Below are 23186 nucleotides of genomic sequence, written 5' to 3'. Positions count from 1 at the left end.
CAGGGACACAAGACGGAAGTGCCCGAAATATATGGTTGAAATGTTCATACAGTTTTATGGGCATTTTTATTTTCATATACAGTATATATACAAACATATATATAAAATATATATATAATCATATATATTGATTATTACATATATATATATATACACATACTGTAATATATATAGTATTTATTTATATATATAATTACATATATATATATATATATATATATATATATATATATATATATATATATATATATATATATATATATATATATATATATATATATATATATATATATATATATATATATATATATATATATATATATATATATATATATATATATATATAATTTAATTTTTCCGGCAAGTGGCCTTTAAGGCCAGAATCACATTTGGCCTGTACTCATTTCATTTTGCCAATACTAATAAGGTAGGATAAGAAGTGCTATACTGTACAACGGCATGATTTCAGGAGAACAGCTTGACTTGCCAGCTTGCTTAGTGTATTATTTACCTCACAGCACCAAACTGCTTAAATATGAGAAGTACATTATTTGATATTTAAGGAAAGTGTATAGCCAAACACTGAACATGTCAAAATTTACCCCCAATTATGCATTGTTTGATAAACTGTTTCACAACCAGACTTCTGATGTCAAACTGCATTTCTGCTTAAGAAAGTTAGAATCCGTGATTTCTGCAAAAGGCAACAGTAAAACAACATGACAGTATCCCATTAACAAATATATTTCATAGTACAATTACAGTAAAAAAGTGAGAACAAGAAATAAATAGCAAGCCACTGTTCCTTACTCATAGGGATCTCATGCAACTGTGTCAAGCAAACTTTTACAATTAATTCTCTTTGCACAAAATGTAATAAGAAATAGGAATTTTCTGATTCTGAACCAGATTCTTTTTCCACTGAAATAAAAAAAAAAATCTTACAGAATTAATGAAGCTTACTTGATCATATCACAAATACTTTGTTGTCATCATACAATTAAATTTTTTGTTTGCCTTACAAGGATTATGGTCAATGCTTGCCTTATCTACTAGCTACATTTTATTACAAGAATGACTTGCCAATACATATACCCATTAGGTTAGGTGGTTATGATAGCAAGCTCTGTCCCTAAATGGAATTCTGTCTGGTATTACCAGTTATGGTAAACTTTGAAGGCAAAGTACCAGAACTGTATAACAAAAATTTTACCCCTAAAACATTAGGCATGCATGATTTATGAAAAGGGAAGGATGTAAAGATCATTGTAAGAAGACAGAATGTTCTCACACCAGGTGAAATTTAAATTAATACATCACTCCCATTAACATTAGATCCTGAAGAAGAACTCTCCAACTCTTCATAAAAAATAAAAGGACAACAGAGGCATTTTTGCTTGTTGTCAAGTCACCTGACATACAAACAAAAAGCCATACGGGAAATTCTGTTAAGAAACCAGATTGTGCATATACTGTACTAACTATTTAGAACAAGAACTAAAAAAATATAGTATATACATCAGTCAAGAGTCATGATCTAAACACCTGAAATATCACTTGTGGCACTGAGGTAATATGACTTAATTGTACGATCAACAACAAACGTTGTGATGATGACAGGAAATGATAACTCGTCAAGGATATATACTGAAATGAGCACTCTCGTTACACAATACAGTATTTATAAATAAAAAAATATACTAACAAATAACTGCTTGTAAACAAGCACCAGAATTTTTCAGCTTAAAATATCAACATAGGTAAATGCAGCTATACTGCTTCAACAATGCTTGACATAATAAATAGGCAGCACTTCAAGTTCTACTGTCTTGAATCATGCTTCTTACGCTGGGAATGAGACTTTGAAGTCTCTCATTACAGTTTATAAAAAAGAAAAAGAAGAACTTAACCTACTCTATTCTTAACTCCTGACAGCAAACAAATGATCACATGAAGAGATAGACTGTAACTAATAAAATCTACAGCCTTTCTCACTTTATGTGCAGGTCTTTCCTGCTATTGCAGACATGAAATCCTTTCAACCAACCACATATTATGCCTATATTACATGGCCCAAGTCAGACAACATCCAGAATTGTCATACAACAGATCTCTAGTAGTATAGTGAGATATATATATCATTATGGTGGGTTAATACTGTCCCTCAATACAGAAGGACAATGATATTATAGCACTAATACAGGAAGACATTATATATCAGGACTTTCTTCCTGATTATAACCATACACATAGGAAAAGCATCCAAGTCACAGTGTTTTTAACATATGGTCTGTTCACTGAAGAAAGAACAAAAAAGAAGTAAAAACAAAGCTTCCACGAGGCAATACAGAGCACTATTCTAGCCTATACTTTTCCGTGTGAAGGCTAAAGTGACAGTGTATAATGTGACTGTCTTCCTGTAGTAGATAAAACTTCTGAACATGCTAAACAAAACTTTCTTCTTGCACTTACTGCTCAAATGAAGAAGAAAAAAAAAAAAAAAAAAAAAGTTATAATCTCACTATGAAAATGCTTCTTTCGTCCTCATTCTTTCATTCCCTTCTATCATTAAAGCATCGTACATTTACACAAGGAGAAAGTGTGAAAGGCAACTTATGGGTTAGGTATATACACACACAACAACAGTTGAGGAATGCCACACAGAGAATGAGCACCACAAGTTACCTTGCGCCAAGTCAACGCAGCTGCCACTTCTGGTTGCTGTGCAAGTTTCCCACGCAACTCAAGTCTTATTCAGTTTTACTGGTGATTTCAGATTCTATGCCTGTCTTTACTAAAAGCAAATCCCAATTTTCCAACCTTCATAGTACTGTGTATCTATACAGGTGCAGGTTATTTACATTTTTTGGGAAGTCAACATTTCAACAATGTCCAAAATGATATGAATTCAAAATATACATTGCAAACAACCTGCAAAGCATCACTGGTTACTATTGTTTAACACAAAAACTTCACTTCTTAGGGAAACCAAATAAATTCAATGTTGCTGTCACTCACAATGACACTGGTTATTTACTTGAATATTAATCAAAGCCACACCTGTACCTTCACAGGATCAAGAATTTATTTACAAACACTTCAGACCTCTCCTTTTGTACCATTAAAGGCACACCACAGTCCTCATCAGTTCCAAGCAGACTAACATTTACGACAGATCTGGAAAAAATAACAACAGATACAGAGATCAGTTTATAAAATGTCACACACCCAAACGTTAATCTTTGACACAGACATGGTAAAAGCTAAGTTACAGGTGTGTACATACAACATAGGCACTACCTTGAACACTCACAATATATATATATATAGAGAGAGAGAGAGAGAGAGAGAGAGAGAGAGAGAGAGAGAGAGAGAGAGAGAGAGAGAGAGAGAGAGAGAGAGAGAGAGAGAGAGAGAGAGAGCGCATAAAGGAATATATCACTAACCAATTATCATCCTTTGTGTTTGATACAATAAAAAATGCAACGTCATTAATACTGTACTATCACTTAAGAGAAAATTTATCTAGCTTTCTCAAGGCATAAACATTTTTACCATAAATTTCATATGCCATCCATATATTCACCTATCTATGTGAGTAATTTTTACACAAATTTTTCTTAATGGAGAAATTTAATTTTTTTCACAGCCAACTTTAACATGACATTTTGGCTTTTTTAAACGTATAATAAACCAAAGTACTGAGCTTCAAAATAACACAAGAATAAGCATCATAACATAAACAAAATTATCAGGTGTGTTCAGTAAGAAACTATGTTTGGAACATACATAAACTGGACTGCCTGCCTGACCCAAAGATCTACAACAATCAGTGCTAGTTAGATCATATTTCCCAGGGTATAAGAAAATGACATTTGCATAATAAAATTAAGTTTCACATACACTTACCAAGTAATGTTTCTAACTCACGCAGCAAGTTTTTTACAATTTCACAGTAGCTCGTCTACTGTTCTCTGTAGGTGACACGCACCGCCCACTATCAGAGCGCAAAGGAAACAACCAGCAGGTATAGTCAGTTTGTTTGTGCCCTTACGTCCATAAGAGGGGAGGAAGGCGGGTTCTGACTGTAATTACTTGGTACGTATATGTGAGACTTAATTTCATTATGAAAATGTCGTTTTCATATAAGTAACTTACAAAGTAACTACATAGCTGAATCCCACACTGAATGGAGGTGGGATACGTGGGTATATTCTACTTCAAAACATTAAAACATGGTAAGGACTTTGAAACTGAAAAATTTGCCAGCATTGATACAATCCTTGTTGTTTCCTTACCTGGTAAGAAAGCTATTGCAGGTGAATGCTGTCTCTGGTTAGTGTTCATCTTAACGTGTAGTGGCATGGCAGTTGAGCTGTGGGTTGCCTCTATTTAAGTGGGAGCTTTGTAGTGGAGAATAGGGCTGATGGCTAGCAAACCATACAAAAGTACCCTTGCCCTGGGCGCAGTACCAAATTTAAAAACAACCACGCAACGTTGTCACCTACTTTGAAAACACCACAGCCCATCCACTAAGACTGGTGGGTACTCCAGGTACACTGTACCCCCAGGCTCCCCAAAACTTGAAAACCCTACACCAAGGTGAAAGGATAGGAGAAAAAGAGTGCTTCCTATGACTCCTCACCAATTACCATTCCAGCCACTGATAATGGACCTAAGGTACTACAATTATCAAACACTGTTTCCACCACCTTCAGAGAGAGAGATGCGAAAATAGCCTTGCACTTCCAGTAGGTCGACTGAAGAATGAAAGTTAGGACATACTGTGCCTGCAAGCCAAAGAGGTAGATACTGCTCTGACATCATGAGCTTTCACTTTAAAAGTTGGCAACATGTCTTCCTGGATCCTTGAATGGGCCTCTGAAATCAAGTCCCTCCGGAGGAACAACAAAGCATTCTTAGATGATGAGAAGGGTTCTCAACTGAACACCAGAGATTACTGGATGGACCGCTGACTTTTTCTGTTCTGCTCAGATAGTACCTCAGAGCTCTGACTGGACAGAGTACTCTCTCTTCTTCCTCGGAGCCAAGGATGTCTATTAAATTCTTAATGGTAAAAGAACGCAGCCAAGGCTTGGACAGGTTTTCGTTCTTGGCCAAAAAACCTCCTAGGGTAAAGGAGCAAACTGCATCTCCTTGAGAAAAACCCACCCTTTTATCGATGGTTTGAATTTCACGAATGCATTTAGCAGTAGCTAAGGCAAAGAGGAAGTGTCTTGCGAGTGAGGTTCCTGAGAGAAGCGGAACAAAGGAGTTCAAAATTAGGACCTGTCAGCCACTTCAAGACTACTTGATCACGTCGTTAACCCATTAACCATTTTCTACGGGAAGCAGCTTCGGTGCCCCCAGCTGTCAGCTAAGAGCGTGGGCAGCAAACATTTAGGCTACCCAGACTGTCAGCAAAAAGTAAGTATATATATATATATATATCTACATCTATCTAATCTATATATATATATATATATATATATATATATATATATATATATATATATATATATATATATATATATATATATATATATATATATATATAAATATATCAATATACATATATGTATCTATCTATACATACATACATACATATATATATATATATATATATATATATATATATATATATATATATATATATATATATATATATATATATATATATATATATATATATATATATATATATAATATATATATATATATATATATATATATATATATATATATATATATATATATATATATATATATTAAACACACTCATATATATGTCTTATGTCTTTTACTGTCATAGCACAGTATAAAATGGAGATAAAAAGGCCCATAAATCACTGTTTGAATGTTGCAACCATATATTTCAAGCACTTCCTTCTGTGCCCCTGTTCACTGGTAAAATATGGACAGATGAAATGTTACAAGAGTATTTATACAAAGCATATGTAGGTGTGGCATTAAGTCTCCGATGGTATGCAGGTGACCGTTTCCAAAGAAGGTGGGAGAATAAACAATTCCCTAGTAGTTTTTGGTCTCATTAACTTCCGTTTGGCAATGCGTCTGGTGGTTGTGTTTCCTGGAATACCTTCTTCAAAAGACGTTTGAGGATTAAATCCGTCAATGTCATCCAACTGCCAATGTCCTCCTGGCAAATTCTTACGGAAAACACGACGCTACTTTGTCATTCATTTTTTCATATTTTCTTTGCTATAATTACAGCTCTTTGAAGTGTATTAACTGGGTAATTTACCTTTGTGTGCTATAGACAAAAAATGAAGACTCACCATTAGTTTTTTTTTTTTTTTTAGTAAATTTTTTAGGGGGAAAAAGTAGGAAATTTTCTCAAATCTCGTAATTTCTACTCACTATCTCACCTACATAATAGTTATTTCGGGGGGGATTTTTTGTGGCATTGTATAAAATAATCAGCTGCAAAATGAAACAAAATTGAGTGGTCTACCTTGAAAACTGCCAAGAGATATGCGTCTTTGAACAAATAGAGGTACAAACATTTTTATGCTTACTGCTTGAGTCACTGCCACTGCAAACAGGTCTTAAAACACTTCAAGTAGGAAGAGTGTTGTTGATCTGGATACAGTGCATGAAAAATAGCAGGTGGTAGCATTACCGAGGACGTGATTTGCGAAAAAGCAAAAGGTAAAATGAAGTTACTTTACACAGTATTTATTTGCGTTAAATCTAATTACTGTTTTCTTTATTTACAATTATTTATATAAAAAACATAAGCCTACCGTTGCAAAAATGTCATCGTTTTTGGCATTTGCCATGCCTTCTGGAACCAACTATCTACGAGTACCTAAGTATCACTCTGTGAAATGAAGAGATATCTAGACTATTCATACATAAAACTGTCCTATTAGTAAGAGCAAGCATAAACTTACAAAAGGTGTATAAGGTCTATATTACTCTAAGGTCTATATTACCCCATGATGCAGGAACAAGGACACTAAAAAAGGGAAATGATTTTTGAAAGGGTGACACCACAGAATGTCAAGACTCAAGGCCAGAGTCCAGTGGGAAGATCAGAGCAGCAATGTGTTAAGACTGGATTTAGGAAAATTTTATGAGTGTTAGGCCAAGTGAATGGCTGGGAGTCTCTCACCCACATACCTCCAACCGCTTTGCTTACAGTCTCAAGACTGTAATCGAACACATTCATAATAGGAAGGACTGTATAATTCAACGGATTAATGTATTTTTCTTGGTACAATGTTGGTGTTATTCTGAAGCTGAATATCAGTACTTTAACGAAGTATCCCCAAAATGTAAACAAACAACATAATGTTACAAAGTTAGAAAAATTTTCTGTGCATTTGCAGTCATCAGAATCCCACAGGCAGATATCTTCACGACTGAAAATATTAAAATCTCACAAGGATTAATAGCTTATGAACTACCACGGTGGCTGGTAGTTATATATGAGCTTTTCTTTTCATCTAATAATGCATTTCTAGAAGCCATCAATTCTCCCTGAAAATCACCACCACAAATTTCGAGACTTGAGTAAAACAATGTACTTTATTTAGCTGCAACCTTCTTTACCGATGACTATACCTACTGTATTCCTCTCTTCATGAAGGTGTTGTGCTTTCATCTACACGAGTTCTTGAGCCCACTATAATATCATTCATAAGTCATATTTATGTTTGTTTTGGTAAAAAAAAAAAAAAAAAAAAAAAAAAAAAAAAAAAAAAAAAAAAACACTAACCATTCAGTAAAGTGTAAAAGGATAAACGCAATGAAAAAAAAATTAAATTACAGAAAATAACTGGGATACAGCACAGTAGATATACTTACAGCTAGGAAGAGCTGCTTGAGAAAGCTTTTGTTGAATCTGATCCGTCGTAAACCGGACAAAGCAATCATACTGTTCTGCCAGTTTAGACGCCAAAACCTTGTCATATTCCTCCCGAATCTTCACCTCTCGTTCACGTAAGAGTTGCTCACAGATCAAGTTCACCTGAAATTTGAACATTCTAAGTTGCATACTAACTTGAGTCATATTGAAGAAGAAGCAATGTCATGTGGAAAATTAAAAAACTCACTAATCCAAAACAGATGTAAACTATGCAGTGTATTTGAGGCCAAAAGGTTGATCATAAACTTTTTTACAAATGCATTCAATTAGGTTTGAGACACGAGAATACTCGTTTATAAGTTATGTATAGACACACCATACATATACAAGACAAGACAAGAGCCAAGAGAGATTAGATACAGAATAAAATATTGTACCAACAATACAATAAAAGGCAACTGAAACTACCATTAGATTATCAACTTATATATGTTAGAAGGAAAGGCTTCCACATCAGTATTTGGCAAAAATTAAGTAAGAAAAGTTAAGCCTTCCAAGAATGGGCCCGTGAAGTTTAAAGAAAATGTGACATTTTTTTAATAAAATAAGTTTTATATATACTTACCAAGTAATTACATAGCTATAATTTCAACTATCACAGCAGGCTAAATTTCAAAATTTGCACTGGCTAATGGATACAGTTTTGCATAGCTTGTTAGGGAAATCCATATATCTATACATGGACGATATTTTAGTTGCCACTGATTCAGTAGTTGAACATTTAGAAGTTCTTAGGGAGGTTTTTAGGAGGCTTAGACTAGCGGGTTTGATGATAAAATTAGCTAAGTGTAATTTTCTCAAGAGGCAGATATATAGTATATTTAGGTCATGTCATTTCTTAAGGGGGTGTTAAGAGTGAATGATGAAAAAATTAGGGCAATTGTAGATTTTGCCACTCCCAAGAATAAGAAGCAGATTCAGTCATTTTTAGGCATGGCTGGAATTTTCCGTAGATTTGTGAAGGGTTTTTCTGTTCTGGCATCTCCCTTGACAGACGTCCTGAGGGATGATGTGCAGTTTGTATGGGGAGATGGACAGCAAGTAGCTTTTCAGAAGATTAAGGATGCCTTAGTAAATCCCCCAGTTTCCTAATTTGGAACATCCTTTCACTTTGGTAACGGACTGGACACTAGTTATGATGGTATAGGGGCATGCCTTATACAGAAGTTCGATGGAAGACTTCACCCGACTGCATTTTACAGTAGAAAGTTTAAGACACAAGGCAGTAATGAACGGTTATGGTCAGTAGTGTCTAGCCTATACACTAAGATGTTGATCTTGGACAATCTTAGAGGTTCTGACGGATCATAAGCCATTGTTGGATCTTTTTAATAAGCTGGATCTTTCCCCAAAAAGAGCTCGGTGGTATCTGACAATCAGGGATTTTGATGATAAGCTTAGGTACATAGAAGATAGACAGAATGTTGTAGCAGACACCCTTAGTAGAAGTTTTTCTGATGCAGATGGTACTCATGCATGTTATGTATCTGGAGATTGCATAGACTGTGATATTAGTTTAGTAGAAGTTACGCAAGATGAAGATGAGATTCTGGGAGATGCAAAAGCATTTCTTAGAGGGGAGTTAGTTATGAAAGGTTTTAAGCTGCCTTTTGCAGGGCAAAATTAGAGGGCAATTTGTTAGTTAGGAAAATTAGCTACAGGCTGAGGAACAGTGAGGAGGAGGGTGATAAGACGCAGAGTTGTTCCTACGAGTTTAGTACTTACGGTGCTAGATATTGTTCACGGTAGGTCTGGCAGTCCGCATTTGGGGGTTGAGAAAACATATCAGAATGTACGGGGAAAATTCTTTTGGAAAAACATGCTCACATTGGTAGAAGACTTTGTGAGAAGTTGTCCAGTTTGTAATGCGTGTAAGCCATCAAGAGTCGTTTCTTGTGAACTGGGTTCATTCCCGGTTCCTACCAGACCTCATCACGAGTCCACATGGACCTTTTGAATCTAATTATGGCAATAGGCACCTGTTGGTGGTTGTTGACGAATTAACTAGGTTTGCAGAGATTTTTCCTTTGAAGCATAAAACAGCGGAAGAGGTGGCAGTCGCATTCTTTAACGGGTATATTTGCCGATATGGAGTTCCTGAGGTTCTGATTACAGATAATGGTAGAGAATTTGTGAATAGGATTGACTTGGGTCAGCAGTGGAGAACTATGTGCTGGCCTGGCCGTGGCATTTCTGCTGCAAATGCATTTGGGTCTGTCACGACCCAACCGCAGCAAAATGACTCAAGTCACAATGCTCACAAAAATGCTGTCGCAGGAGACCAATGGAGGGAAGAGGAAAAAATGGGACGGGAAAAGAAAAGGTGGTAAAAATGGTAACACTACGTTATTGACCTGAATACTAAGAAAAGCAGCTGCAAATACTATGAGGGCATGCAACAGAATGAGGAAGTGTCTGGTTAAGTGTAGTGCATGGTCCTGTTTTCCTGTTGCAATAGGTTGGGCAACTGGGATTTCCTTCCAGGAAAACAGACCACTGCCTGACTTACGGGGTTGTGAAAAAATGCTGTATTCAGTAGACCGTAATATAAAAACGTTTACATAATCTTCACAATAAAAATAAGTTTCATACCTGTCTAAATGTGAATAATGGCTTATCCTTTGACAGGGAGGATTGATGGTGGTGGTGGTGATGTAGCGCTGCCAAACCTGATGAGGAAGAAGGAGCTGGAGATGGTGAAGGTGATAAGGATGGTGAGGCAGGGCACGCTGGTGAAGGTGGCGAAACAGGAGATTCATAACCACCTTCGTACTCCATACTCCTCTCACTGGATCGGAGCATTTTACGGCGCCTCAAACGGTGTATTTCTTCTCTTACATTTTGTGCAATTTGTTCTGTAAGAAATTGACTAATTCAATTACGTATAGGACAATATAAATCAAATTAATGAAAAAATTACATTTTTATTATAAAATAAAGTTTTACATATGCTTACCAAGCAATTACTTAGCTAACGATTACGCTCGCACGGCATCCTAATTTCAAAATTCGCGGTAATGCGCCAGTTGCAAAGCAGGGGTGGCAGGCCCCGCCCACTGTAATGGGATAGTAGGAGCAACTTACCGCCAGTGGCGTCATTCTATTTTATTGCCGCAAAGTCCATGGAAAAAGGGGGAGGGAGGGAGGGCTCTGATTCAGTAACTACTTGGTAAGTATGCATAAAACTTTATTATAAAAATGACATTTTTATGATAAAATAAAGTTTTATATATACTTACCAAGTAATTACATAGCTATTGGTTCCCTAACGATAACAGCAGCACCGCACGAATTTTGAATTTCTAAGCTGCTGTAGGTTAGGGAACCAATAGTTGTGTAATTACTTGGTAAGTTACTTATATAAAAACGGCAGGTTTTAGTGAGGTGTTCACTAGAGACAGGCACCAGTTGATATGTGCTTTTTTGCATTTTGCAGACAATGATGCACACAAAAGTAATGATAGACTTTATAAGGTGAGGCCAATTCTAAATACTGTTCAAAATTTGTATACAAGTAATAAAGAAATAGCTATTGATGAGACTAAGTTGAAATTCAAAGGCAGGTTGTATTTCAAACAGTATTTACCTTCAAAACAAACAAGATGGGGGATAAGACTTTGGTCCCCTTTGTGATGCCAAACACTGGATACCTTATGCATTTCAATGTATATACAGGGAAGGAAACAGTTAATAAACACCCTACTGAAGGTGGGTTAGGTACTAAGGTTACCTTAGCATAACTAGAAGGGTTTGGAAATGAAGGCCATATACTCTTTGTGGATAACTTTTACACAAATGTAGAGCTTTTTAGTAAGCTAAGGGTAAGAGGTGTAGGTGCTTGTGGCACTGTTCGTGTAAACAGAAAGGGTCTGCCCAAGGAAATGGGAAGAGCTTTATAAAATGAAAAAAAAAGGAGAACTTCCAATAATATGAACAAACAATGAAATTACAATGGTAGCAGCAACTTGGCAGGACACAGGCAAAAGTGAACATGTTGTCAACTGTTGGTGAGTCCAGTGTGACAGGGGTAACAATAAAATTTTTAAAAATGGTGATAGAATTGTAAATAAACCATCTGTTCAAGCTTATTATAATAAATATATATAAAGGGAGGTGTGGACAGGTCTGATCAACTGTGTGCAACATATAATTTTAGTCAAAGGAAGAAGAAATGGTACCAGGTTATGGTATCCAAAATCCGAATAAAAAACGAAGTTAGAGGAAATTTAGCGAACAGGTAGTAAACGGATTGTTGGAAGGTTATTCAAAAAGGCCACTGATTGGTTAGAGGAGACTGGAATTACCGTTATTACCAAACAGACATTTCAATGCTCAATTTGCAGACAAAAATCAAAAGCCTGATTGTACTGTTTGCAGTATAAGGAGCAGTGACTGCTGCTTGAAGAAAAAAGGGCAGTGCAGAAGAGGACAAACAACATATCACTGTGAAACTTGTCCTGACAAGCCCCTTTGTGTACTTTGCCATGCTTCAAAATTTACCATACTGTAAGCAAGTACAAAAAGACCTGTGAATGCAATAAGCTATGCAAAACCAGTGGTCACTTGAAATTTTAAGTTTTCTGAACGAAAATTCCTATTTCATTTGTATATGAGTCTCACAGATGAAAGTACATTAAAAAAAATAATTTTTTTCTATATAATGCTCTGAATACTGTACAATTTCATTCCTATGTCTTATCATCATATAAAAAGATTCTCTTTTATTTTCATATATAATAAAAGTTGTCCTGCATAAAATAAAAGCTACATTGTAGATTCTTTTCCAGTCCTTCCTTCAACACTACAAAATCTCAAAATATTTTTACATAAAAGATACCTATTTTACCAAAGAAAAAATAATTTTTTTTATTGATTTATTTATCAAGAGATGGTTGCAAATTTGTTCCACACACTTTTTCTTTAGATTTAGCCTCCCCCAAAAAATGCTGGGTCAAGAATCATGAATAATGCCCACCTAAGGTTTTTTTGCTTTGTTTGTGTTATATTTTACCATTTTTCTCCAAAACTTAGCATTTTCCAGTACCGTAATCGCCTTTTAAGAAAACAATAATGTCAGATATGGAAAAAATAGGGTCTTTTCTTATAGCAGAAGAAATATGAAGCCAATTGGAGTTACGAAGTTATGCATTTATGGGGGAAATTTCAAATGCACATTGATGCACTTTAAGGGTTAAGGTTTTTGGCTGCCATATTGGATGTCATCTTTCTTTACATATGCCATATGAAATCTTTAACAGAAATACATTTTACTTTTGCTTGGAGACTGCCTAAAATGTGTATAACCAAAACAAATTTATAAAAACATGACCACAGGCACATGAGTCCCATGTTAAAACCTTGACTAGCGGCCATCTTGAAAAATGGCAGCCATTTTGGAATTTTGGGTGGACACTGAGTAATTTTCAAAAGGTGGCCTATGGAGATGTGTGCCAAATTTCATGCTTGTATCATTAACTAGAGTATTTTTGTGAAAAAATACTTTTATCTGCTGCACTGTAAATGATACATATGTATACAGTCGACCCCAGCCTATCCATGGTTCAGGATTCACATCTTCGCCAATTCGCGGATTTTTCTGTGGAACTTATTCCTCAATTATTCGCGAAAAATTCGGTAATTCACAGATTTTTTTCATCAAGAAATATTCACTAATTACTGTACAGTATTTTCATGTTTTTTCGTGAATAAATACATTTTTATAAAAGAATGATTAATTTTCAAATATTGATATTAGTGTAACGTAACACAGCAAAATATCATCAACTGTATTTTTTTAATGTATATTGAAATATTCATGTACATAACTTGTGAATTACCAATGTCTCCCCTATCTACTGAAGAAAGAAAATGGGCCAACTTCAATACTGTATGAGATAAAATGGATGTCCCTGGATATATGGGTAACAAATTTTTACACTTAGCTGTAATCCATATATTTTTAAGGGAAGGTTGCAAGATGAATTTGAAAAGATATTAAAGTGTTTTAGGGTGACAGTTTAAGGTATATTTGGTGTAGGATGATAGTTTAAAGTATAAATTTGGTGCTTGAACTTTTAAAATAGCCAGTTATAAACACTTTCAGAAGGGTCATTGGTGTATGAGCTATCAAACTGTGCAGTTAAAAGTGTTTCGGGGATGTAAAGTATTCACGGATTTTAGGGATGGGTGGGGAGGGGGTTGTGGTATCTATCCCCCTACGAATCACGGGGGCTGACTGTAGGGAGAAAATACACAGGTTAAACTTTTCAGTGGCAAAATTTAACATAATTTTGAGTCCCCATATAACATCCCTGTTCTTCTGTGCTGGGTTAACACTGAACAAGAAGCACTGATCAGATGACATAAATTCACATACAAGCATTATAATACAAAAGTAATAACCAAAGGCTAAACAGAATGTCACAAGGAATTTTTCAAAGAAAATCACTGGAATGGCACAATTAGCTTTGACAGTAATACACAGTAAGCTTATTGAGTGGTTTAAGCTCATAGATAATAAAGGTGTCAGCATTACTGGGAAGCTGATTATCAAGCAAGCCAAAAAAATATGTTTATGCATTAATGGTCGTATTACTTACTGTTTTAACTTAGGTCTAAGTCTGGGTGCGGAATAACCATATGGTCACATACAGGGTTACCTGAAGGGTCTTGAAAACCAGTCTGCAGGCTGCCATATTAAAGAGGTCCAACCTGTATTGTTGTATATGGTAGTACAGTAGTTAAATACCTGGGGTAAGAGTTGGTGTGACTTCTGAGAAGGGGGATTGTGGTTCTGAGTGGCGGGCGGTTGCGGCTGCTGCACTCTGGGGGGAAACACACATTGGGACACAACGCCGTCGCTTGTGAGGGCGTGGTGTGCATGTTCCATGGTGGAGGGGATCAAACTCCAGAGAACGCTTCAACGTTACACAGGCCATCGTCAAAAATATAACCTGAAAGAGTAGGAAGAAAACATATTTGATCTAAGATCTTTAAAATTCAACAGTAGAAAAGATAAGGCAGATTGTCCATTAAGTGATCTGAATAGTACCATACACCAATCTGGACACTGTTTACAATGTTCACTTTTGACTAAAAACTACACCTCGCACAATAAACAGAAAACTATGTCCTTACTACTATAAATTACACTTAAAAGCCGCAAATTCAGGGTAATTTTCATTTTTCATAATTTCCAAATCAGAATTGTTTTATCTGGATAAGCCCCTCGGTAATAGCTGGTCAAGTCATTGAAGGTTATTAACTGGTAGTTAACAGGCAACAGATGACTGAGGGGATAGGGGTACCACATATTCTAATATCACCAATGGCCTCAGAGGGATGGGATCTAAAAGATTCCAAATGCCTCTAAAGAGGGGAAGATGGGTTCTGAGTCTCTCCTTCCTCCCCTTGCTAGAGGAAGGAATGGTATTGCTTCTATGATTCTAGGAGAAAAATAGAACAGGTGCTCGATGTGTAGTCTTACCGCATCAGCGCCAGGTCCAGCATGTGCTGGTTCGAGCCCTATTCTCATCCTGAAGGAGAAGTAGAAGGATGGGGAAGGAGGAGGAAGAGAGGCCAGTCACTCTTGCTATCCTTCTCACTTCCAGAACCAACACCTTAGGCAAGATGCTACTCGTCCTCTTGAAGGAGCCAGGTAAGAAAACACAACTTGTTGAGCAGCCACGACAGGACCAAGGAAAAAAAGTTTCCAAGGGCCTGTGGGCATGACTATAGGGAGACAACAGTGTAGTCTATGAGACCACGTCTTGCTTTCAGCCCGACAGAAACTTCCAGGATGCCAGGGATGAACCAAGCCATCGGCTTCATGAGCTCTCAGGTGGACGGTACCTGTATCGTTGTCGTCAGCTGCCGAGTACCTCCTTCGATCGCTTCACGAAGCCAGGAGGAAGATGTGTCCTTAGACAATTCTTCCTTGGGGGAGAGAGTACTAGCGAAATGTTGACAACATCCAGGTTAGGAGTGTCAAGCCTTTTCGGAAAGTGCAAGAACTCCCTAAAGGACAAAGTAATGAATGATCTGAATCATCGATACAAAGTCCAAGGAGGAGGGGAACAAGAACGACTCGAACCCGACAATAGATGCCGAAAGATTCGGAGTTCACCTATAATACCCGAGAAGGAGTCAAGGTATTGATCCCCTTCACCTGTTCTTCCATCTTCTAAGCCAAGGCCGGAGCAAGATGACAGATGGTCCTAAGGGGGCACCTCTATCCGACGGCTCTCATAAGGGCATGTGCAGCATGGGACAGGAACCCTAAACAAGAGTCACATGCCGTCCAGGGAACAGTTCCCTGAGAAAGCAAGACCGAAGAAGCTTCTCATCCGTAGCTAAATCTTGAACGAGGAGAAGAGGGCTACTTCAGATAAAAGACTAGGTCGCAAGAGCCTATGTTCTTCACAAAGAGTTTTACGGCTGTTTCCAGCCTACGCTGAAAGTAATTCCTAATGTTAAAGGACCAACGGTTTGTATATCGTGTCGGAACAAACGTCAAATTTCTTATCCATCCAAGCTTCGAGACTGGCGATGGCACTAGGTTCAGAGGGAAGTGGGCCAGGTAACGGAGTTTTACGGAGAGCGAGAGACGTAGGAATCAGGGAACAAGAAGTCAAAGGTGTCGAAAAAGCCGGTTCAGGGGTAGAGGACAGAGGCTCTAGCAGCCACTTTCCTGAGCCTAGCTTTCTCTAATTTATCCAAATGATTGGTCAACGCTTTCCATTTACTTACATCCAAATCCTTACACTCCTCGTAAGGCATACTTGTCCACGGCCGCGAAAACAAATAGAATGTTCGTCATATTTAAACGAAGTCGACCTAGTATTACAGCCTTTGGTGCAATACCGGTTACTGGTCACATTCATGTCCGACAAAATAGTCCAACTCAGTCCAAAAATTGAAAAAAGCTAAGCTAAGCATAACTAAGCTATGAAAATATAACTTGGAGGCTACCAAATGAAAGAATACTTAACCAAAACTTTCAACAGACACCAAACCGTCCAGTGAAACTACTCCTGAATTAAGAAAACAAAGCTGCTGAACGACCGATGTTTGGTCATCAAGCGGCAGAAACAAAAAGAGTGCTACTGCAAATTTTCAATTCTTAAGCTGGCGTTTAAAATAGAAACTATAGCTATGTAATTACTTGTTAAGTTTCATATATATATATATATAAAACTATATCTTTTGGGAGGATTCTAATGCTTGTTAGTATAAATGGCTATTCGTTTGTATGCATTCTGCGCAGGGTCCACAAAGGACCCACAATGACATTTCAAAAAGTGACTACGGGCCACTCAAACTTGAACCTGGAAATGGTTCGATACCAGTCACTATTGTAACAAACAATGGTTGCAGTTTAAAGAGGAATCTCCAATTGGATAATGGCAATTTCAGTTACTAATAAGAAGCCAATAGTGTATGTAGTGCCAACAGCAGTATATTGTAAAAAGGGTAATCTACCTAGGTCTGCAGTCAAGGGAAACGCCAGCTTCTCTGTGACCATTTCAATACAAAGTTTAGAAAAGTGTAATTATACTTTATCCCATAACAAAGAAGCTTTTTAGGATAGAACCCATATTCCTCCACATGAATTTTTTTTTTTTTAACTATCGTTCATTTAAAAATGTTCTTGAATTACATCACCATGGTAAAGTGTCTCGTAAGTCTCCTCTGGTCGTAGCATATCACCATGGATAGGGGAGCTTTTACAGTGAAGTTACCTTAGACTGGTTCAGCAAGCTGCAACCCACTGGTGCACCAGATATGATTCTTGAAAAATTAAAAGATATTTTTATAAAAAGAAATAGGGCTGTTTTGCATAACAGAAAGGGTTTCAGAAAAGGTTTCAAAAAAGAAATTCAGTTCCACTACATAAGAAAGGGCAAGAGGGTACTGCATGAACTCTTTTACCACTTATAAAACAATATATACATTGTTGGTCAGTTGTCATGTGACAGGTGGTCTGCATATAGAACACTTGCAGTAGAAGGTTACATACACACTTAAGTGAACAATCACTGAACAGTGTACAGGTACTGCCTATAGTGACTGCAGTGTGGAAACTCAAACTGCATAACTCTGGAAGGATTTGAGTGAGTGGTTAAACAGCCTGGCATGAACACTAAATATTTTGCTACCCATCTTTTTAAAGTTTTCTGAATGAATGACTCTACCCATTTTTCCTTCGAATCTCACAATTATAAGCAACAGGGAAACCATGGAAGGAGACCTTGAGATGTGTTCCGGCACCAAAAAGGAGTTAGCGGACTCTGCCAGCACGGATTGAAGTAAACATTACTAAATGAGTGATTTCAAGATATTACTTTTTCATTTCTGGTTGGGCACTGTTAAAAGTAGTGGTGATGGTAGCCTATGACACATGGGTTACATAGTCAAAGTAGTGGTGATGGTAGCCTATGACACATGGGTTACATAGTCAAAAGATTAAAGTGCATTTTATCAGTAATCTTAGACCGCCATCATTTCAAATAATTAGCTCTATACTAACATCATGAGGGATAAGCTGGGGGCATATTGCTCCAATGCGAGGCCACCTGTGACCGGTCAGGGTTAAGGCTCTTGTTACACAACGTACATTTTAACACTTAAAGGAGACCGAGCCATTTGAAGTCAGGTTCGATTAGGGAAATGTTTGGTCATGTAGGCTGCAGTCCAGTATTTCACATTTTCTATATTTCTCATCCATTAATTTCCCACTTTATCATACATCAAAATATGATCTTCCTGGTGATTTTTCATGTGATTTAATTAATTTTTTTTTATGAAGTAATTTTCTTTTTTCCAATTTGGATTTTTCAAATTTTGGAAAGTTCCTAAGACAAAATGGTTAAACTCTGATGAAAATTAGCCTACCATTTAATTGTTCGGTAGAACTAAGCAAGCGTTCCGCATCGGGTATTATTTTGAAAACTGATTTTTCCTATAGTATTTTGGTTGCTTATTGAGAAATTACCGTTATTTTTTGTCGGTCAACTGTAATTAACCTCGGTAGTTGTACGCTGGGTTCCTGGAATGCTATCGCACATGCGCAATATTATAGGGGAGCCTTTAGTAAAAAGTGGAGTTTCATTCACTGGGGGGTCCACCCCCCGACTAAGCTAGGTTAGGTCAGGTTAGGTTAAGTTAACATGGTTCCTTTTATAATAGGTTTCCTTAGCCAATCCCTTCTTGAACATATGGCTCCCTGATGACTTGCAACACACGAGCGGAACCATTTCATAAGAACAACACGACGGTACAGCCTTCCTCTCAGCGTTTCCAGAACCCAGCGTTCCCGAAGGGTCCCGGACCACGTTGGGTAGATACGATGTTTATAATAATTGACCGACAATAAACACCACCACTGCCGTCATCAACAACACTAAAAATCAATGTAATTCTAAGTATTAGCTCCGTGCCTGGTTTTACCTTGGAAACTGGTTTTTTTCTACACTTTCAGGGCTTCTGATACTGGCGGTGCATTTGTTTGCTGTCGGCCAAATGGAATGTCCCTTCGCCGCGTTTACGACTAGTCCGGGGGCATTTGTTTGTTGTCGCCAAATGGAATGTACCTTCGCCGTGTTTACGACTGGTCCGGGGCATTTGTTTGTTGTCGGCCAAATGAAATGTACCTTCGCCGTGTTTAGTACCGGCCCGGAGGGGAACGGTACCCATACGTTAAAAAGTTACCGCGCTTGCCGGACGGGGTACGAACCGTTCCAAACAGACGTATATACCCGTGCTCTGTCTCGTGAAGATCGCGTATGGAAACCCCTTGCTGGACGGACTTCAGGGGTTAATCGCAGGTTAATTACACTCGTGCGACAAAAAATGAGCAAACCAAAAAACCGTAGAAAAATAAAGTTAGAAGGAAATCGCCGCAGCGGAGCAACTATACTACTTCTACCAAAATCAATTCCCAAGGCGACGGTCCTTCACCAACGACGGTCCTTCACCAACGACGGTCCTTCACCAACCATTCAAAAGATAAAGGGGCTAACTAATATACTTCACTGTCAACCTGCCTGAACAGCAAAAAAAAAAAAAAAGGGGGCACCCCGACGAAGATCCCTCACCATCACCTAGGGGGGCGCCCCCCCGAACTAAGATAAGAGGCCCGGCCGAAAGGGCTGGGCAAGCAAGGGCGCCCCCAGGGGGGCCAACAGGTATAAGCTCACCTGTGCCCCGCTTAGGGGTAGGATGATATATATACCTCACGCAAACAAAGACCTGGAATGATAACTTCGGCGAGACTGTTCGTACCGGTCGAAAAATAACGTCCCCCTGCACAAGACGACGCAAAATCGATCACTGACGTCCTGCAACTTATTATCAATTGCTCTGAATGCATTTAGGTGGCACGGCCAGAACTGCTGGCTTTTGCAAGGCGATTTCCCCCGAGTTTCGTCCCTCGGGGGAAGCTTGGATTTCCAAAATTGCTATCTACGGGGTCATACAGCCCGTTACATACAGAGGCATCTGTTACATAACGTCTCGGAACAAACCTTAACTACAAAACAATATTAATCGGGGATAGCTTCTCAACTTCAGCAGATTCAATATGGCCGAATCCAAACATTCAATGGAAGATACTGGACTTGGGTGATGGTTCCTTTTCGGGGGAAGTAAAGGGAATTTCTATAATAAGTCGTACCGATAATAACACGATTTATCGAATGTTTATTTTTATGTATCTGCTTTATTTACTTCACTACAGTAAATGCGGGTCAGGTAATGTAGATCCTGGCTACGCGGTGTTCGTGGGACGTACCCTAATCGAATTGCCAATTTAATTTTTGGAAGTCTCGTCGGTCTCAGGTATTAGACTCGGTGTCCATGTAGCCCACGTCTTGCTGATGATATTGTAGAATTTTTCTCAGGCTAAATTATAAGAAGAGAGAAAAAGACCGATCGTTGGGAAGGCAATAATTCACACCAACCCTATACCACGAAGAAAAGGTCTGGTGGTGGGAAAAGTTGTATGCGATTCCTTTCATGGCTAATGTCCCATATCAGAAAAAGGTTTGAAAAATGAAAATCTGTATTCATACAGTGACTCACGACAGCTGATTAGGCCATTCTCTCTCTCTCTCTCTCTCTCTCTCTCTCTCTCTCTCTCTCTCTCTCTCTCTCTCTCTCTCTCTCTCTCTCTCTCTCTTCATTAACATCTCTCCAGAAATTCTGAAACATTACCAGATTTGACAGAAATTTGATTTGGTAGAAATTTTTTCATGAAAACAAAAATGACTGACAATTTAATCAGAAGGGTAAAAGGAAATTACTCTAGCCAAGCACTTTCATGTATTTCTACACCTCATCAGGGGTGAGAAATTAAGCAGTCACAGGAAGACTTCGTGGTAAGCTAAACAAATCACCATTTAATATTATTGTCAGTCAGTGGCAGTGCCTAATAAACGACTTGCTTTAAGGTACCTTTCCGTAAATCAACCCGTTTTAATTAAACCCCAGGCTAATAATTCTCTTAAGTTTCTTTTAACTAGATCCATAAAAAGACATTTTCCTTAGATTCTATTCATTTAATACCATGATTAATGTTCCTGGTGCATACAAATAATGCATTTGCTATATTACCTATTCTTACCCTATATGGTGGTGAAGTCTAGCAGCCGAAGTTTTTTCACTTTGTCCAACGTATGTTTTATTACATTCTTTCAAGGAACCTCGTAAATACATCTAGGATTTCCTGCTTGCATGTTCTTAACTGTGATGCATGTTATTCAGAAAGCTTTGTAAATCTTTAGGTGTTTTGTTAGTTAAAACATTATCATCTGCATTTTCTTTGTCGTGTTCCTATCGAATTCCAATCTAAGCGTTCTTTCCCCATCTCCCACGACTGTTTTCATTATAAAATCTATAAGGATGCATACAGGAGAGGTACATGACATTCCCGCATAGCACCCCACTATTTACAAAAAATTCACTTGCATCAATATCAACTTTGCATCAGCGTTGTATCAAGATGTAACAGATGAAACCTGAACAAAAATTTGCAGTTAGAAACACCATTTGCCTGAACAAAAATTTGCAGTTAGAAACACCATTTGCCAGGCCAGTAACTCAGGTCACCACTCCATTTGCAGAGGAAGTCTCGATTTGTTGACAAAGGTGGGACTTAAGAGAGGAGTGACCAAGTAGTATTTTGTGGAATTTTACAGGAGCAAGAGCTGGGGCTGTCAAAAAGCAAACTTATTAAACAACTAATCAACGAACACTGCAACAGCTGAAAGTGCATGGCAGTTTGGGGACTGACTGCTGGATCTGAAAATGTCTGTCATACTGGGTATTGGCTGCTACACCCAGTACTGACAGAGTGCTCACAGCTTCTCCAAATGGCTCCCTCACCTTCCTGCAATTCCCTACAATTACCAGCTCCGAACCCTCCACCCCAACCCTTTCCAGCAGACCACAGCGTCCTTTAGTATTTCAACTTTATACAGAGTCAGGGTAATTGTTAGAAAGCATGTATTCTTTCGAATATCATATGGATGAGGGATTATCATTATCTTTACAGACCTGGGTTTTCATTGCAGGGATTGCAATCTCGAATTCATGAGAGGGTTTCTAGGAGTAGTTTGATATCAGACTAAGACAGAACTTAGAAGGCTAAGCTTAGAAGAGAGAGAGAGAGAGACTGAATTGTATTACAGCTTTCTAAGTTGTAATTTAACTCAATTTATATCTTAAGGTTATTTTCAAATATATTCTTTCAGTTTTTTATGCTTCAGGTTTTATTTTTGAACTATACTGATTAAGACAGAATTGTATCATAGCTTTTGTGAATATTATCTTACTAAAGCATAATTGTCACATCAGTTTAATATCTGGCATACGCATTTCAAATCTAATATCAGGCATATTTCTTGAAATTTATTGTCAGACATATTCTCTTCAGTTTCAATATCAGGCACGTATTCTCAAAATTTGACTTCAGGCATACTCTTGTGAGGCTTCAAGAAAAGTCAGAAGTGAAAGATTGATCCTTTATTGTTGTTGTTGTTTCAGATTTAGCTGGCCTTGTGCCAGCACGGGCTCTTGCTCCTAGACCAGCCCGTAACTCTATGTTGATGAGTCTGTGAGATGGGTAGGCTAGATGAAAACTTTATGATGATGCATGAAAGTGATTTTGAAGTGAAAAGATTTAACAGGCAAGGTTGCAACCTCTTTGAACCCTAAGGTACCCATCGGATGAGGACAAAAGTATGATAGCAGTGAGTGTTGGCTAGTGGGAGAGGCCAACAGATGGGGAAAAAAGAGA

At 37.7% G+C, this 23186-nt stretch overlaps 1 protein-coding gene across 3 annotated transcripts; it reads right to left on the bottom strand.

The window, feature by feature from the left end:
- Positions 1-722: 722 nt before the first annotated feature.
- LOC136848861 (akirin-2-like) lies at positions 723-20907 on the bottom strand. 3 transcript variants are annotated; one of them, XM_067121687.1, is made up of 5 exons: positions 20682-20907; positions 14640-14844; positions 10484-10746; positions 7831-7993; positions 723-3177 (listed from the first exon to the last, which is right to left on the bottom strand). In XM_067121687.1, the coding sequence occupies exons 2-5, from the start codon at positions 14827-14829 to the stop codon at positions 3167-3169; spliced, it is 627 nt and encodes a 208-aa protein (XP_066977788.1). In that variant the 5' UTR covers positions 14830-14844; positions 20682-20907; the 3' UTR covers positions 723-3166. The 3 variants fall into 3 exon arrangements, with proteins under 3 accessions (XP_066977788.1, XP_066977786.1, XP_066977787.1); XM_067121685.1 differs by having other exon boundaries at positions 20416-20701; XM_067121686.1 differs by lacking the exon at positions 20682-20907 and adding an exon at positions 20174-20429.
- Positions 20908-23186: the final 2279 nt, after the last annotated feature.

Source organism: Macrobrachium rosenbergii, chromosome 19 (genome assembly GCF_040412425.1).
Source record: "Macrobrachium rosenbergii isolate ZJJX-2024 chromosome 19, ASM4041242v1, whole genome shotgun sequence".
Taxonomy (NCBI): domain Eukaryota; kingdom Metazoa; phylum Arthropoda; class Malacostraca; order Decapoda; family Palaemonidae; genus Macrobrachium; species Macrobrachium rosenbergii.
This window is presented reverse-complemented; position numbering and strand designations above follow the sequence as displayed.

Bases quoted from the DNA above. Each gene is read 5' to 3' on its own strand.
- LOC136848861 (XM_067121687.1), bottom strand. From the start codon at position 14,829: ATGGCCTGTGTAACGTTGAAGCGTTCTCTGGAGTTTGATCCCCTCCAC. The intron at 10,747-14,639 runs GTATTTAACTAC...AATTTCTTACAG, and splicing joins CACACCAACTCTTACCCCAG to AACAAATTGCACAAAATGTA. The intron at 7,994-10,483 runs GTATGAAACTTA...TTCAAATTTCAG, and splicing joins CATTATTCACATTTAGACAG to GTGAACTTGATCTGTGAGCA.